General features: G+C 34.7%; 1 protein-coding gene across 1 annotated transcript in view; it reads right to left on the minus strand.

Moving 5' to 3' along the window:
- LOC133524061 (protein kinase C, brain isozyme) overlaps positions 1-19233 on the minus strand; it is a 324532-nt gene that overhangs the window by 30092 nt on the left and 275207 nt on the right. The window contains exons 2-3 of the mRNA XM_061859857.1: positions 9048-9079; positions 7412-7494 (exon numbers count right to left, since the gene is read on the minus strand). Of these exons, the coding sequence (XP_061715841.1) occupies positions 7412-7494; positions 9048-9079 (115 nt within the window). The remainder of the gene's footprint in view (positions 1-7411; positions 7495-9047; positions 9080-19233) is intronic.

A 19233-nucleotide genomic window follows, 5' to 3' on the forward strand; every position in this document is an offset into this window, starting at 1 on the left:
TACGGAATAAAAAAATTGACTTTAGTACTATACATGAAACCTACTTACATGATCATACCAAGTTTCATGTAATTTAAACATGGTCGTTTAAAAATACGAGCGTAACTTCGATTAAATTGTAGCAGCTAGGTTCGTGGGACTCTTAAGAACAAGAAAAAAGTCAAACAAAAAGCCCAAGTTTTACACGCAATATCAAATAACTAGACAATGGTCAAAGCAAGCGAGAGTAATTAGGGAGCGCATGAGCGATATCAACTTTTTATTGGTTCCAAAAGTTACGCATTGTTTCTTTTATTGTGCTCTGTCTGCACACTGTATCAAGGGACATAGGGTCTGTTGATTTATTGCTGGGTAATGTACCTAAATTGTAGGTGTTAATTTGACCTCGTAAGTCCCCGCGTAGGTACGTGTACTAAGTACAAATTCAAATCGAGTTTTGAACACTTATACAAATAAAAAAAGTTTCAGATTCAAAAACACAAAAATTGCATTGGATCTTTCGAGGAAAAAGATAATGATTACATACAAAATTATATCCCAATTGCAATTGCTTCTTGCCCTTGTGGAAAAATGTAAATAAACTCAAATTTATTGATAATTTTTATCAATAAATTTGATCTAGTTGATATTTTTAAACTTCTAATTGGTCTATAGCTGTTGTAAATACACAAAGACTGCCAGATGACAGGCTGCCAGATGACAGACTACCAGATGTCAGTGTAAAGTATAAAAAAATTAGAAGATAGTAAATAGGAGAGTCATTCCAAAATAAAACCTCTGTTTCCATTTATGCATATAAGTATATGTGACAATAGGAAGTAGGCTATGTTATGTATTGACAAATAAATATAGTAAAGTTTTTCTCTTACGGTCTGAGCTTAGTGAATATAATAATTTACGATTTTATATTAAGAGAAGCATAATATGTCAGCGCCATTGTTCCCACCTCACCCCGCAGAACTAATAAATTATGTGTAAAAAAACTGGACTTCTGCGAGAAACCAGTACCGAGACCGAGTAGGTAAAAAGTTCACTTTGTCTGACGGCTTTATTTTCATCTGTCTTTCCCTAATCTGGAGTTCGTTAAGAAAAACACAAGAGTCGAAGCTACTGTAGGGATTATTATAATGTTCCAACAGTCATCAAAGAACTAAGCCTGCGTCGACAAATTGCGACTTGTTTTTGTTCAATAGGATTTTCGGTGATTCGTCGTTTTGTTGATGACATGTTACGTCAATACAATGGGATAAAAGATACGACTTTAGACATCTCCAGGGCTGTTTCAAATTGTTTTAGGTACAGTTTGCATAGCGACAGTTTTCAAGAGTATAAATAAATCTCATCGATCGTTTTATATTATGTTACGGTTGTTTTTTTTATGATATAGGAGACAAAGTATTAGTCTAATCGCCTGACGATAGGCAATTGCCATAGCCCATGGCAACATCAGGCAGGTTGCAAGTGCTTTGCCGGCCTTTAACATAAGAGTACGCTTTTTTAATGTTTGAAGGTCGTATCGATCCGAAAATACCGCAGTGACAGTTCACACTCCAGCTGTTTAGTTATATGACCTGTCACTGTCATTTTATGAAATACGCTTATTTTAGTTAGACCTTGAAAGAGACCAGGGGCCGTAGCCGAGATGATAGCCGTTTATCGATCAACGTATCGGGATAGATTCGACGAAAAGTTAATGTAGGAGACGGCCCTACCTACTTTTATGCCGCGCGTGCTGGCAGCCGGGCCGGTGCGGTTTTCGTTTTTATGTTCATAGATTTTTAGATACTTGCTGTCTATGAGCAACTAATGTATAGTCAAGTGTAAAAATGGTGCGCACAAGTTGCTAAAAAATATGTCCCATAGCTCTTATGTCGGCGAATTAAGCTATGGGACATATTTTTGAGTATGTTGCGTGGACCCATGATTTTACACTTAACTGTAGTATACATTAAGCCATAATTTAATAATATATAGACGGCCAATCCCCTTGACTTGCTTGTAACCAAAATACTGCGTATTTTCGTAGTAGAAAATCGACATCTAGCGTCAAGTAGTGGATTTATCAGTACAGCAGCAATACTGATAAATCCGCTACTTGACGCTAGATGTCGACTAATAAAGTAATAAGCATTTTGGTAACAAAACTGATGTATGGAGTGAGCACTCTATGCTTACTTATTTCTCTATGACTACAGTAAGGTCATCATTTCCAAACATTAATTACAGGTACATAATGTAAGTTTTGGTTGATGTTTTCTATAAATATATTCTATTAACTATTATTCCGTGGTCTTTACTCCTCCGTTTCATGATAAATTATAAATTACAACGCAAGCAGTTTAAAAAGAGATTGAAAAAGAACCTTCCTTTTGTATTTTAATTTACCAGCTTTTATGAAAAAGGCCTCGGGCAGGAACATGATTTTGCCGGGCACGAGAAGTCTATGACATGTACAAAATGCCAGTGTCAATGACCTCGCACCATTAAAGTGGTAATGATGGAGTGAGACAGATATATCCCGCAGCTGCCACATTTCTTAGCGAAATTAAAAATGCCAAAGTAGCCTGTAAGCTTTACATTACACGGGAGCGGTATTATGATTTTAAAGAAAATAAACGTTATTTTTTCTTTTTAATATTAAAGGGTAATCGTACACAAACCGACTTAGTCCCACAGCACGCTCAATAAGGCTTGTGTTAAGGGTACCAGACAATGTATACCTACATAGCATATATAGATACTTACATATATAGGCAACAACCATAACTCAGGAACAAAACGTGATAAACACCTAAATAGATACCCTTACCAGTGGTTGCATGTTTATCACCTGTCACTTTCGCACTTACAAACTTGTTAGAAAGTGACAGGCGATAAAAAATGCGACCGTGCTTGGCCCGCAGGATTTGAACCCGGGACCTCTGGCTTCGTAGGCATGGTCAATACCAACTGGGCTGGTCATTAACCGCGTTTAGATATTTATTTAATACGATCGCTTCCAGTGATTGGTGCGAGCGGAATGTACTGTGAGTTGTGTCACTCTCCATCTCGCTCGCATTTATTGGTGTGAGATGATTGCCAGTCGTGTAGAGATCGTATCAAAACTTTAACAATTGTAAAATCAGAATACCCTTTGGGTTTTCTCAGATACCTGAGATTAAAATCAAATTTAATAGACGCACTAAAACAGAACAAGAAACTCTTTAACATTTATTATTCAATTTCATTTTCTTTATTTTCTATTCATAATTATAATGAAAATGTAAAGGTTAGTTTATACTTAAGAGTTTATAAGTTTCTTTACTTCAAACGGCAAAGAAAAGATAAATTTATTTTAAGTAGTTTTCTTTTTGCAAACATCGTCTGAAGTAAAATATTATACTTAAGTTAGTTTAATTTTCAATTGCTAAAGGAGAAAATAAGCAAAGTTTGTACATATACTGAAATATGCTTATAAAATTATATTTTCTTATGATCTAATTTAAAGTTTTATAATATTTGATAGCTGCAATAATGATGAATGTATTTAGTTTGAACTGTCAAAGTATCTGCAAAAAGGAGGACCGATAACAACAATTACTTATATAATAACTATATAGAAACGCCTGAAAACAATAAGAAAAATAACAAAATTAGTACATTACGATACAAGTACGAAAAATAGGAAATTCGAAACGAGTGGCGATAAATTAAAACACGACCGAAGGGAGTGTTTTAAATCGGCACGAGTTGCGAATTACCTATTCGCACATGTATCGTACAACGTTTTACAGTACATATGGCCCTTTAAATGTTCGACACAGTAACGTAATATGCTAATTTTCGCACTAGTGCGGTAAAGTAGCACCATATGTACTGTAATAGTACATTACGATACAAGTGCGAAAAATAGGAAATTCGAAACGAGTGGCGATAAATTAAAACACGCCCCACGGGAGTGTTTTAAATCGACACGAGTTGCGAATTACCTATTCGCACATGTATCGTACAACGTTTTACAGTATGCTAATTTTCGCACTAGTGCGGTAAAGTAGCACCATATGTACTGTAAAAAGTATTACAGATTTTCGTAACATTGTTATATTATACCTAAAGGTTTTCTTTTTACACTCTTGCAAGTAATAACATGTTTTCCCATAAATAACTTTACAATAAATTACAAATATTATAAACCTATATTAACTTCATTGTAATCATAATACATTTACAATTTTTATATAAAACATAAACACAGTAGCCAAAAACAAAATATAAACAGTACAGATAAATTAAATAACTGAAAAAAACTTAATGCCACTGACATTAGGTTAATTTTCCTGTAACCTGCTCGAGAAGTTTTTCATTAAACCTGTATTATGTTTTAAAATATCCCGACCTTTTCCCGGGCAACTTGTTACGACAAGGGCGGTTACCTTATTTTATTATATCAAATTTTGTGTAACGTCAACGGCGTAATTCCAAACAAGCACGGACGATTCGAATGCTTAGGTGAGCCAGTAAAAGTGCTCAACAAACTTCACAGACAACCTTAACTATAGTTGTGCCGGTCTCGAGAACGTTCTCCGTTTACTATGGCCGAAGAGAATTTGAAATAGAGGTGGATTGTCGAAGAAAACTTTGTATTAGCCACCAGGGCTCGGAACCGGTTTATTTTTAAATCCCGAAATAGCCCAATATTTTTAATTATTTTATACTCTTTAGGTAGAACTGGATCATGTATTTAGGCAATAACTTTGCATTATTAGATAGTCCTATTAAAAATGAAATAATAAACTAAAGAACGAAAAAGAACGAAAAAATACCGGATTTTTTGTATGCAGAAAAAACCGGTTCCGAGCCTTGTTAGCCACAGTAAATTTACTGACATCTTTCGACACATGATTACTTTTAGAACGCCATTTGACTTTGATCCTTATTCTTTCACTGATATGTGTTCATGATCATATCAGCCCTATCGCCCACTGCTGCAAAATATAATAGATAGATATACCGGGTGTGCCCTGTAACACGAGTAAAAAATTAAATTGTAGGCTGTGGTTCTCAAACTTACCAACATTTATTCAGCGAATTTTAGAAATAACTTGTATTTTGATTTTATTTTAGTTTTATTTTAGATTTAATTTAGTCATATTTTACTTTTAGTTTACATTATTAATTGTAATAATTACTTTTAAAAATTAATTTTATGATACTTTTATAAATTAAATTCCTTTTTTGATTTTTAGCAAACTTTAAAGTTCATTCTAAGGCGCAATGTATTGCGAATATTGTTATGTTCAAAGCGTGACAAGCAACGTCAATAATACTGATGACAGCGTACATTGTAGTTGATATTTAATTTTACACGCTCTTAGGGCTCTACAAATAAGATCGTGTCAGATATTTTTGCGGCCTTCGTTGTGTAACATATTATTGCAAGTGACTGTACTGACAAATACGAGCGAAAAGCACGCGCGACTGATGTGATTATTTAGATATCATTTTGATGTCATAATTTAACTTTGAATTGACCTTCAGTTCTCATGTAAAAAAAAATATTTATAAAAAATAAGGAACACGGGGACTACGTACCTATGTATTGAGAAACGATCAGCCCCTTTCCTATTAATTTGATTTTTTTTCGAATACACATAATATATGTTACAGACCTAAAAACAGCTTCACACTGTTGTTCTAAAATTCGGATCGCCCACACTCGCACAACCAATAGGAATTACGCAGCCAGAAATGTACGTAAGCATAATAACATTTCATCCTCGGCTGCTCAAGCCAATAAGTCGTTATCTGCTTTATTGAATTGCCTCAAATTGTACACATTATTGAAAAAGAGGGGGAATTAGTTATTCCAATATCGAATATGGTTTAACTTTTCTCATTGACATAAATATATCTAAGGACTACTCGAATCTATCAATTGAATGATTGACAATAATAAAATAAGTCTATTTAGGGGCATGGCACACTGCGTCCGATTCACACGCCGCTCGCGAATCGGGCGCAATGTGTGCCCTATCTCTGCGCCGAATTTGTCAAACAACGTATGGAAGTGTCATTAAACATGCCATTTTATTGAAATTTGTGATGGTGATGATATTTATTTTATTATAATATTTCCACACTTTCTCGTTACAAATGGCATGCAGAGTCAACTTGGTCCGACTTTAAGTCATTTTAATATTATTAATACCATAGACCATTCATTGCTTAATTTCTAGCAGTTTGTCAATGTCAATACAATATTACGCAGCTGATACATTTATTTTGCTTCAGTTACATATTATATGCAGCATGAAATTGTGAACATAATCTGAGATCATCTATCATGATATGACTCTAACATGTCATTCTGTATGGATATTATGGTATTGATAGTTGTACTATTATCGCCTATCGTGTCGTCTAAGATGGACGGCTGTCTATCATTCGTCACCATACCTGTCACGCTCTAACATATCCGTAAATACGAAAGTGACGCATGATATGACAAGTGACAAAAACACGACCATGATACCGTTGCTGCGGCGGTATCATGGTCGCATTTTTATCACTTGTCATGTCATGCGTCACTTTCACACTTACATATTTGTTAGAACGTGACAATGCCATGATGACAGATGATAAAAAACCGGCCATCTTAGCCCGGCTGCATCACCAAACGCTGGTTTGACGGGATCAAAAATGAACTTCTGCTAGTGCGTTTGTAGATACAATTTTTTATTTCCATATGAAACAATTTTTGAATGAAGTAATTATAAATAAGTCAATGCGTCAATTCTATATAAGTTGCACTTTTCCCATTAAGTACTTGAAACTTCTTACATTTAAGCTTATCGACATATTGTAAAAAGTCCGAAAATTTTACCAATAAACTAGGAAACTGACAAAAATTTGCATTAATCTGTCTCACTTTCTTTTCTTTTTAAGTTTTCAAGTATTGGGCAAATTACCAGTATAAAATATATAGATTTCGATAAAAAGGTCGATATTTAATTAATCACCAGCAGAGGTGCATTTTTGCTCCCGTCAAACCGGGGTTTCAGCATAACACTTACATACTTTTTATACGATAAAATCCCACTGATCATGTATAATAATCGACCCTCGGCCCGATTCGAAGAATGATTAAGACACGTTTAAGATCTTGGAAAGATTTTTAAGATCGATAACTAAACGACATGTTAAAATTGACGTTTATTCCGATTCCGCTGTGATCCCAATAAGATCTATCTACGATATTTCTAACGTCAAAGTGACATTGGTTGCCCGAATCGAGTTGCTTCTGTCAATTATACGACATACAAACGATATCTAAATGAGAACTTATCTAAACCAGAACTTATAGTTATCGTATCTCATTCTTCGGATCGGGCCGCCTGTACAAATACGGTATGTAATGTAAAAGGTAACTTACGTCGGAATCCGCCCCCTTGTCGGCGCCGGGACACGTGAACGTGACGTACTCGTGACATCTCTTGTGGACCACGAAGCTGCATACTGGAGACAACAGTTAACACGTCATTTAAGGGCGTCATTTAGAGGTAAGGAGAACAATCTCTTATGGGAGAGCCGTGGCAGCTCGATAGCTGGCAGCTCAAAAAAAAAAAAATCAAAAATGTTTATTTTACTTTCACAATAATCATCTTAAAGTTAGTGATTGGAACCACTAGCTGTAAATAATAGTTCGTAATCTCTCCGGTGGCGCTAGGGTAGGGTAGGTAATGTAGGACCGTTGGGTTATTCGCGGATGGTCTAAAACGCAAAATGACTAGTGTAATATTTTGCGTTGCCTAGACTTCGACACAAATATTTGATATCATTTACTACTTACGCGTAGTTATGATTCGATCAAAAATAATACAAGGACAAGCATTATGCGACAAAGACCCAAACTATAATTAAATAAACCTATCAGATTTCCAATGACCCATACGGCCATGTTCGAGAAGCGCAAGGAGATATGACAGTGAACTGGCATTTAATTTCCGTACTATTCAGTGTCCGCACTGTATCATCAAATTGTACGGTTGTCGAAATAGGTCTCGTTTTGCATAATAAATGTTGTTAACTTTAATCAATGTGGAAATTAAAATATAGTTAAGTAGGTAATTTGAGATTGAATTTCTGTAGGTAACCGGACTTAATGGACGAGTATAAAACTACACTTTACTCTTTAATTGACATTAAAAGCTTGGAGGATTTAACAACTGGAGGCGCCTTGTCTGTAATTTTCTGTACAAAACAGTCTACCGATTTATACGGGGGGAGGGGCATGCCAAATGTATAGCTATTTGTATGTAATGTACGTAACGTATAAATAGCCATGTCAGATTAACGTTAGTCCATACAATACATATGACCATTGGCCGAGGTTTTCGACAGAGGGGTAAGCTCTTGAAGGCGACTACAAAGATTAAAAGGTATCTATTTTATCTTACAGAGCGGTATGCAGATTTTGTTACGGTGTCGATATTGACATGATACGATCGTTTTCAAAAGTATCTACCATTCTGTAACAGCTTTACAGAATATGATGGTCCTATATGTAGAACAAATAAGACGGTATAAGATATACTTGTGATCGTACATTTGGAAAAGTTATCCGGAATATCAGATACTTTTGGCGCGTTGTTTCATCCGCTACTATTGATGCTGACTGTACCTTAGGGCCTAGCTGTTTCACAATGTCTAAGTGAAGTGTAGTTAATTAACAATAAATGAATTAACTGCCAGATAAAACTTCCTGCAAAACTTAGCACTTTATCTACCAGTTAACCTTATTTAAAGATTATGAAACGCCAATGATAACTTTATTCGTCAGATAAGTGGCTAGTAGGACTTGAGGACTACTTGGACATTGTGAAACAGGCCCTTAGTATATAGCAAATTGTAAAATCAGAACACCGCTCTAGGTAGATGTCTTGTAAGATAAAAATAAAAATAGTATATTTTTCAAGTAGGCGTATTACAATGCGTTTATGTATGTCAAATAAAGCTACGCCGGCTCTAACTGTACACCAAATTTTTAAAGGTACCTATTTAGTTCTCACCTTGACATTGGAAGCCTTGTTTGCCGAAACCCCTGAAACAAAAGAGAACAGGTCAGTAAATCGTTATCAAACCACTATCTAAAAACACTGAGCCTATCGAATCGTTCACTCGGCTAATAGACGGCTTTCCCGCATAGACGCCGTGTGAACGATTTTTGCCACACAACTGCTGCTACGCTTGTTGCTGTCACTACGGTATTCGATAAAATCCCGTATACAATACAATACAAATACTCTTTATTGCACACCTGAATAAAAGAACATTTTATCTACACACATATCATAAACCCCCTATGATGCCTCAAAAATCCGTAAATAATGGCCAACATTACGATAAACTGTTTTGTTACAACAAATTTCTTATCAGTGATGATGTTGTAATTGCTTCATAACTACATCAAAATCGATGTGGTTATACATTCAAATTTGGAACATCTCGGAAAAAAAGCAATTCGATTTGACCTCTATTCTAATATCAGTCGAGTTGCCCATATCTCGCATGTTAGTTTGTATCCAATAATACGGAAATAGGCCCCCGACTCTAGTTTGTCTGTGAACTAAAAAAAATACGAATGCGTGAAAAAAGTTTTCATTTACCGCCATTTGACGTACAGTTATCTTTTAATTAGTTTTAAGTATAAAATGAATATGTTTTGTTGTTTTTAAAGTAACAATTGCAAAAGGTGCGTGTAAAATGAGCGATACAAATATTTCGGTGACGCCACCACATATCCGCGAATTCCGCCAAGAGAGCAAAGATGCTCAACGTTAGCTGTTAATTGGGTTAGTCAATATATCATAGAAAGTTTATAATATGTGTGTAGATAAAATAGTGTATGAAACTGTACATAATTAAGCATTAAAACACTCGTGTGATCTTTTTAAGAACCTCACTTCGTTCGTTTCTTAAACCCACACTCGTGTATTTTTATGCCTTTTATTATGTAGCAGTCACATAAACTACTATTATTTTATTTGTTAGCCTGTTGTGTCCCACTGCTGAACAAAGGCCTCCCTCTCTTTCTTCCACACCTCTCGGTCTACGGCAGTATAAAATAAATAAATACTTCGAGGTCTGCCGTGACGCCGCAGAAAAAAAATACACAAAGAAAACAGCATCATAAGTAGAGGTAAACCTACGGGAAAAATTAACGCCGTGTGAAACTAGCGAGGTAATATTCAAATTCGGACTACAGTGTTATCATTCATTCATTCTTTTAAAATTGTGGCTTCAGCCCAGAGGGACTATTTCGCCAGTATCAAGGTATTTGAGCTTTAAATACGACTTCAATTGTACGGTTAGTACAAGACAGTGTAGGGTGATTAGCTCTTGTAAAGCGATAATTGGACTTTACAAGTAGCACGTGGATTAACTGCCCTTGACTCCAAAATGATGGTGTTTAACCATCATTTTGGAGTCAAGGTTAATTCTCCATTCACTGCACATGACCAAATTAGTTTACTGTACGAGTATAATCCGCTATCGATATTACTTTATAAAGCATATTAATGAGCAAAAAACAAAAGAATTAATCACGAGACGTGACTATCAAGATGGCGCTCGATCCGGAAGTCCCTTCACTATTATTGCCCTAGAGATCTAAGTTCACACATTTGACAGTTGTCTATTGAAGTTTGGAGTGATGAGACTAAGACGTATCGTTCGTCAAATCCAGCGATTATAAACGAAAGAGTCGAATCGATTTTACAGCCGTTTTTTATGTTTGTTCTTACATTAACTTTTTTTCACATCGTAATTCATTGTATGGTCATTTTCTTTTAAATTTATCGTTTATTACTATATAATCGATTTTTATCAATTTATGGGAGTGTCATATTAATCGAAATGATAGACTCGACCACAACAGTTTAAAAAACCGGCCAAGAGCATGTCGGGCCACGCTCAGTGTAGGGTTCCGTAGTTACTCTTCCGTCACAATAAGCTAAACTGGAGCTTACAGTATAGTAAATTGTTAACCAAGGGATGAAAAATGTCACGCGAGTTAAACAAATAGGCAAATTTGCATAATCAGTACCTAAAGTAAATCTTTTTACTATGGGAGAAACTTTTTGCGATAACTCAAAAACAGCTAAACTGATCATGTCCGCTATAGTTTTCATTTAATGTCTTTCTTAAGCTCTACTTCCACGATTTTTTTCATATTTTTTGGACCTATGGTTCAAAAGTTAGAGGGGGGGGGGGGCACATTTTTTTTCTCTTTCGGAGCGATTATCTCCGAATATATTCACTTTATCAAAAAATGTTTGTTGAAGACCCCCATTAGTTTTGAAAGACCTTTCCAACGATACCCCACCTTGTAGGGTTGAAGCAAAAAAAAAAATTCACCGCCACTTTACGTGTAGGGGAGGTACCCTCAAAAAAATTATTTTTTTATATTTTATTGTACGACTTTGTTGGCTTTATTGATTTATATATCCATGCCGAATTTCAGCTTTTCAGCACTAACGACCACGGAGCAAAGCCTCGGACAGACAGACAGACAGACAGACGGACATGGCGAAACTATAAGGGTAGACTACGGAACCCTAAAAAAGACAAGACATAATATATAGGTAACTGTTTGCGTGATAAATTATTATAATAAAATATTCAATAACTAAGATCTAAAAAATAAAACGTATGTTATGTTTCAGTAAAGCGAAATATTGTTTTTAAGTACTTCACAAAGCCTGTACTATTTTGAGTGTTTTTACATTTGCTGCAGAAATTCAATCAGCAGCAATGTCAGGCCTCAATACTACAGTCTGAAACCGTCACTTTTATGCACTGTTTTTGAACCAAGTCATTATAATCATAGATGGTCCATATTTAATTTATTATAGCAATAAACTTCAGTTTACGATCACTCCTGAAAACAATTTCAGCTTGATTAAATTTCAATACAATCGATTCAGGGAAGGAACTCTCCAAAATTCACTTTGTGAAGATAACTTCATAAATTCAGTATTGGGCAAATTCTATGTTATTTTTAGGGCAAGTAAATTTTACAAAGAACACACTGAGGTAAAAAGTTTAGAAATCGATCAGGTGTACCTCATTTATACGTATATGTTTATAATTTATTTCTCACCGACATTCAATCAGGGAAGAAGAAGGAGAAAATTAAAAATAAAGCACTGTAACATATTTTAATGTCTAATATAGCTTGTACAGTCAAAGGACACTTGAAGAAGAAGAACTTGAAATAAATTAATAAAAGGAAAAACCTTAATGAAATCCCCGCAAAATTCAACATATATTTAAATATAAATATAAAAATGACCCAAGAACAAGACCGGAGCAAACTCATAATGTTAATTTCAAATAATCTTTGTACACGAGTTTCCTTGTAGGTAACTCAAAAAGCCGGGAGCCATGCTTGAACTTATTATAAATAGCTACTGAACGTATACCCAGTTTTTCCTTTCAGTTTTAAGCGGAATGGAAGAATTGATGCTGAAATTGCGTAGGTGCTATACATTGTAGGAGAAAGTTACTTCACATATTTTGTTCAAGTACCTGGGCGACCGAGCTTTGCTCGGATATAACTATTTATTGTAATATGGTGGTGTATAGGTGATAATCTTAATTACATTTTTTTTACTAAATTAAACTTGTCTAACACAATAAAAATTAAAAAATTATATACATATAAAAAAAAAAGTTACTCACCGGGCGAGATTCGAACCCGTAACACTCGTTTAGCAGTCCGCGTCTTAACCCGCTGGACCAAACGGACAGTGGCCGGCAACACGAAATTAGCAACCATATTCTTCGTCGAAAGAAAAACGCATGAAAACTCGAAAACACGCGTTTTCCCAAACATAAGACTAATCTAGATAGATTGTATACCCCCAAAAACCCCATATACCAAATTTCAGCGAAATCGTTAGAGCCGTTTCCGAGATCACAGAAATATATATATACAAGAATTGCTCGTTTAAAGGTATAAGATAAGATAAAGGTTGCTCATTTATTGCTTTAATTTCCATGTCAAATATATAGCCTTGCTTTACAATTCGGAAGACGGAAAGCCTGTTTAAAGTGAAGAAGATTCAGAGAGCGGGGTTTTTGAAAAATCGTACCGCTTTTTAGGGTTCCGTAGTCAACTAGGAACCCTTATAGTTTCGCCATGTCCGTCTGTCTGTCTGTCCGAGGATTTGCTCCGTGGTCGTTAGTGCTAGAAAGCTGAAATTTGGCATGGATATATAAATCAATAAAGCCGAGAAAGTCGTAGAATAAAATCAAAAAATTTTTTTAGGGTACACCCTACACGTAAAGTAGGGGTGAAATTTTTTTATTTTTGCTTTAAGGCGCTCTTATAGACAGATTTTAGGTTTTTGAGGGGGTGAAGCAGACGAAGTGGTAAAGCAGGCAGGCGGGCGTCCCGCGCGCCGCGCTCGCAGCAAGCCTACGTCCTTATTCTGACGCCATCCGTATTCTGGTTTGTTAGTTCTGGGATCTTTTCCGGAAATTTATATTGATTATGATTTAAACTTAATGAAATTAAAAATTTGATAATTATATATAATACTAGAGTATACCGCGGCAAATTGAGAACCTAGTAAAATGATACCAAATCGTTTTGTGTCGAAATAATATTACATACAAATTCAGACAAAAGTTACAACTGTCTGCTTTAAATCATATATAGATAGATACCTATTCAAAACTTAGTTGACCTTAAAAATGCAATAGAAGTCAATTTCGGGCAAGTAGTGAAAAAGGGAAGAATACTAGCAAAGCTAAGTAATTTGTGGAAGTGAACGTAAAAAGGTAGCATGTTTTTGCTGGTATTGAGATAACTGAAAACATAAGCATAAGGTATGCACAAGCATATGTAGCTCCAAAAAGTAGATAAATTATGCTATCTTCTCAAAAAAGAACCATGACTCTAACTGTAACGACTATTTCTATATTATTTTCTGAATTGACGACAATGAAGACGACGAAATTTTAAATGCAAAAGTCGAGAAAACTGCTATTTATTATTTAAAGTTTATAATGGCAAAAATGCACTTATACTACTACTACTACTTCGAAGTTATATAGTAATGAGTATAATTGACTGACTTTAATTAATGTCTAATAAAGAATCAGTCTGTTGTCTGTCTACTCTGTCTGTAATCAAATATTACAAGTATATTTGACCCACTGAGGTTTCAGATGAAGTTGAAAATCTGCATACATATGTAAGTAGGGTGACAATGAAATATTATGGTACCATCGAGCTGATCTGATGCATGAGAGAAGAGGTGGCCATAGGAACTTTGTGTCAAAATATCGCAACCAAATTGCGTTTGAGGTTGTTAGAATTGTCTCAATGAGTATTATTTTCCTTTGGAAAGAAGTACAGTTAAGACCTGTTCCGTAAAGTTAATTAACATACAAAACTTTCCAATGAACAAAATTATTTTATCGTCAACTATGTTATTTATCCCTTCAAGTGCTGGCCCACCACTCACGGGTCGATGCGATAGCCAGAAAGCTGTCGGCCAACAGACGGTGGTTAGTGAGGTGTTGCCATATTTAGTGGCAAAATTGAAGGCTTTGAAGTATATTTACGCTCTTCTAGCGCCCAAAAGTAGCTAGCAAGTTAGACAAGGAAAACATACATACACACGCTTGTTAACGCTTGGTTGCTAAGGACCGTTCATCCGGGATCGAACGCCTAGGTCGAGTTCTGTCTTGATTTTTAAAGAGGTTATTTTGTAAATACACGGTACCCTCGAGGAAACGGAAAGATTTTAACAGTATATTCCGGATCGTATTTAGAGGCAAAAATTTCATATAAACTTATTTAATTCGCCTAGTTTCAGAGATAATACCAATTAAAAAAAATATATTTTTCGTTGTGTTTTAGTGCATAACGCCTTTTTGATGGCTATGTCGCCAGTCGCCACTTTGGGACCTAGTCTAGACTACCTTCTTGACAGATATCAAAGTCACAAGGTACTATTTGAATAGACTAATTTTTACGAAAAAAAATTGTACCAATTTATATAAATCCATAAATTTTCCAAGAACATGAACTTAATATGTTTAAAAACATACAAAAAAAAAAAACATTTTTTTTTGCGGAATTGACTTAAACTTGTACATGAAATTCTTCTTATGACCTCAGGAATACGTGGTTAAAAAAATCCGTTTCCTCACGGGCACTTTTTATGACTTAACCTTTGAATTTTAAGCCCTACGTAGAAAATTAATTAACAATTACCTCCAATCATAACTTTGTTTTGTGGTGGTAGTCATTTTTAATAAGGAAACTGGAAAACTGTCACTGTTGCTAGGTCTGATTAGTTAGGTGCATGTGGCGAAATGCATAAACATTACAATAATTTAACAACAACAAGGACAACTTCAACAGAAGGACATGATGTCACGATCCTCAGCATTGAGGGACCAAGAAGAAGAAGACAATAATTTGATTGTTCTATTCGAATAGCGTATTTAGTGCTTATTATAACGATATATGCTTCAATATATACTTTTATATATAGATAAGCTTAAATAGTTGAATTTGTAATATTCTCTAAATCCGCGCTGAACACCCGACGGGGCCCCGCCACGTGACTACTTTTTACGTTTTGGCTTCTGCCACTTGAACGGATATACTATAGGCCTTGACCTTGATTCATTTCAAAATAAACTATTTTAATATATACATATTACACATAAGCACCCTAATGCAAAAATGAAGAAAATATATTTTGCGAAACTTTCGATCGATTTTTCCACTTATATTTTGTATTGGCAGGAAAAATAGTAAAAGCATATCACAAAGACATAACAAGGTCCAAGGTTTTAAAGAAGAAGGTAAAATTGGCTGAGACCTGAAATTGACGGCAGAGTGTCATCGAAATTTATACTTGAAAAAAGAAATAAAATGTCACCAGTTTTCATTTCATACAAAACAGAAATAGCATGGTATAAAAGTATTATACCAAACTTTTACAAAGGACTTTATGTTTAACATTATCAAAAATGGAATTTAGTGACATTCTTGAATTTACAGAATAATTAACCAGTGAAATAAAAATATTGGCGAGAGGTACAAATATATACGAACTTCCGAATCGAGTACTTGCAAAATTTTGAATGGAATTTGAAGGATAAATATCACTCCTGCTCACCTTACAAAATAAAATAGTTGATAAATGTTGTAAATAAAGTCTTAAGTGTATACCATATGAAAGTTAATAAACAAGAAATACCAAACAAATTCAACACTTATAACATAAACTATTACAGCCATTTGAGCACTTCCACAAAAATGTGAAATGGTACCTTTCACTAAGCACTATTTAAATCTCACATATTTAAATCCAGTATATCTCCTGCATCCTGTATGTGTTAAAAATGAAGCTGTTATAATATAATATAATGACTTATATAAATTAAACAAGCGGATTAATTTTATTTGTTTACGTTTAAAAATAGGTATTCAATTTGATTATTACTGTAATAGCCATTTAAAATATTATTTTACCTAAATTGATAATTAAAAGTATCCCTCACGAAATAAGTACTACTGAATTTTATACTTAGCAGTGTTTTTTAAAATGTACATGTATTTTACCTTCCTCGTATTAAAAATGAAAAGTAGAGTGTTTAACTGGGGTGCAAGGCACCATTTCATCATTTGGTTAATCGTGGCTGTATGCCGGACAGGTGCGTGTGTAAAACTTGTCAAAAAAGATAATATGACGGATGGATGTCTGAAATGTCACCGTATTTAAGAATCAATTAGCTTAAAAATTAGTTTTTTCTTCGTAAGAGTGATGAAAAAAATTGTGTGTATAACATATTTGTATATTTATAGTGTGATTATCCATTTATGTAACATCCGCTAAACTAGCACAGGTCCGACGCTGACAGTGGTCACAGGCGTACTGGCGTACTGACGGTATTGCCGCGCAGGGTAACGTTTAGTAGACAAAATGTTCAATTCATAATTATGAATGAAAAATTTAACGCATCGATAAACTGACAAGCAAAATGTTAGAGTTACTTAAAAGCTATTGAATGAAGTAAATTTCATATTGATATTCGTTATAGTACTTCTAAAATATCGAAATAAATACAGTTTTAAGCATATTTTCAAAGCAAAAATCTATCGAGAAAAAGATGAGCCATCGTGTTTCTGACAAGCATACGGCTAGTTCAAAGACTGAAGTTATACATACTAGAAAATAATCGATGAAATCCTTGTACAAGCCTGTAAATATCGATTTAAAAATAGCGCATTTTACTATACACCGCGCCTTAACCCTAAAGAGTGGGGTATCGTTTGAAAGGTCTTTCAAAACTAATAGTGGTCTTCAAAAAACATTTTTTGATAAAGTAAATAAATTTGGAGATAATCGCTCCGAAAGAAAAAAATAAGTGTCCCCCCCCCCTCTAACTTTTGAACCATAGGTCAAAAAAAAAAAATGAAAAAAATCGTGGAAGTAGAGCTTAAGAAAGACATTAAATGAAAACTATAGTGGACATGATCAGTTTAGCTGTTTTTGAGTTATCGCAAAAAGTTTCCCCTTCATAGTAAAAAGACGTACTATCCACAGTTCATCCCTTGGTTAATAATCTACTATACTTTAAGCTCCAGTTTAGCTTATTGTAACGGAAGAGTAACTACGGAACCCTACTCTGAGCATGGCCCAATATGCTCTTGGCCGATTTATTTAGATAACAATACGGTTGTCAAAAACATAATTAGCAATCATGTGGATTTTCTTTAGGACTTCAGCGAGGCGAATCCTGATTTTATGACTTTCGCTCATTAGAAAAAAATTACGAACCCAAGTCTAAAACTAAAAGTATGAAAATTGCTTCTTAAACGTAGTTAGTAGGTAATATAATAACTTATTTTTGAAGGACTCAGCGATTACCTTTTTCTTTTTTTTAATTACTACAATTTAAAATTCGTAAACGCATAAACATTATGTATACGATAGACTATTTATAATATAGCTATAATCAGTCTGTGAGCGTGATGCACTGTGAGTGATAGCATGTGTGTAGTGTGTAGTACATATTTATGTCCGTAAACACATAACGATATTTTGTTTGATTATAAATTATATCCCACCGACAATGCTATTGAACCATAAAAGATTGGAGTACTTACATGATGACAATAAAATCGCTAGCAAACAAAGCAAATTATTTTTATGAAAACATTTATTTTGTGTTTTTTGGCACCGTAAACCCGTAATAGATTGCATACACTTGAGAAAATTTGTTCCATGCCGTCGTGGTCCGGTTGGCCGAGTGGTCTAGGCATCTGCCGCGAATGCAGAGGACGGTTGGTTCGGTTACAGCCCTGAGATGTAGAGTCCTCCTAGGTCACATAAGAAATTTTTCATTCGTATATGTCATCCATTTCAAGTAAGATCGATTTGTAATAGTGTATCTTTACAAATAGTGAAAAGAGTGTCATGATTTATTTATGTTTATATTTAAGATAGCAGTTCAATAATAACTATACTGTGACAACATTATTATGTTACCCTGATAAATACAGGGGTAGTTGGGAAAATAACATTATACTGTTGGCAACACGGTAGTTTTAGCAAGTGGTGGGGACACGGTAAATGTTGGACAGGCTCGTTCACTTGGGTTGAGGCCGTCAAAGAGGACGCATCGTAATGAACTGGTTAGGTCAGAGTACCTACCTGCAAGTATCCCGATTATTGTAGTAGTAATAGTTTAGAGTAACCATGCGAGAAGAAGCACTACAAGAGTCCGCAGCAAACTCGGCCGAATTTCACCTTCCCATACAGACGGAGTTCCTTTCTCATTTTAAAACACGTATGTTGGATTGTAATATAACTTTGAACATACAATGACATGAGGTATATCTATGCCTGTAATTAGTTTATATAGGTGAAGCGTATAAAACAAACGAAATAGAGCAAAAACAAGTTTTGTATGAAAAACTTAAATTCGCTGTATTTTTTTCACTATGGTATCTAAAGCTACAAAAACGGATGACAGACATAGATACCTTATCCTATTGTAAATATAAGTACAAAGTTTCAGAGCAATCTAGCTAGTCGTTTTAAAGAGATCGTAACTACGTTTGTACGGAGAACCGATCTTGCTGGGGACTCATAATAAGACGGTATTAAATAGTAAATTGGAGATAGAAGCACGCAAGAGATTCGAGCAACAGGTGCACAC

Source organism: Cydia pomonella, chromosome 13 (assembly GCF_033807575.1).
Source record: "Cydia pomonella isolate Wapato2018A chromosome 13, ilCydPomo1, whole genome shotgun sequence".
Classification (NCBI taxonomy): Eukaryota; Metazoa; Arthropoda; class Insecta; order Lepidoptera; family Tortricidae; genus Cydia; species Cydia pomonella.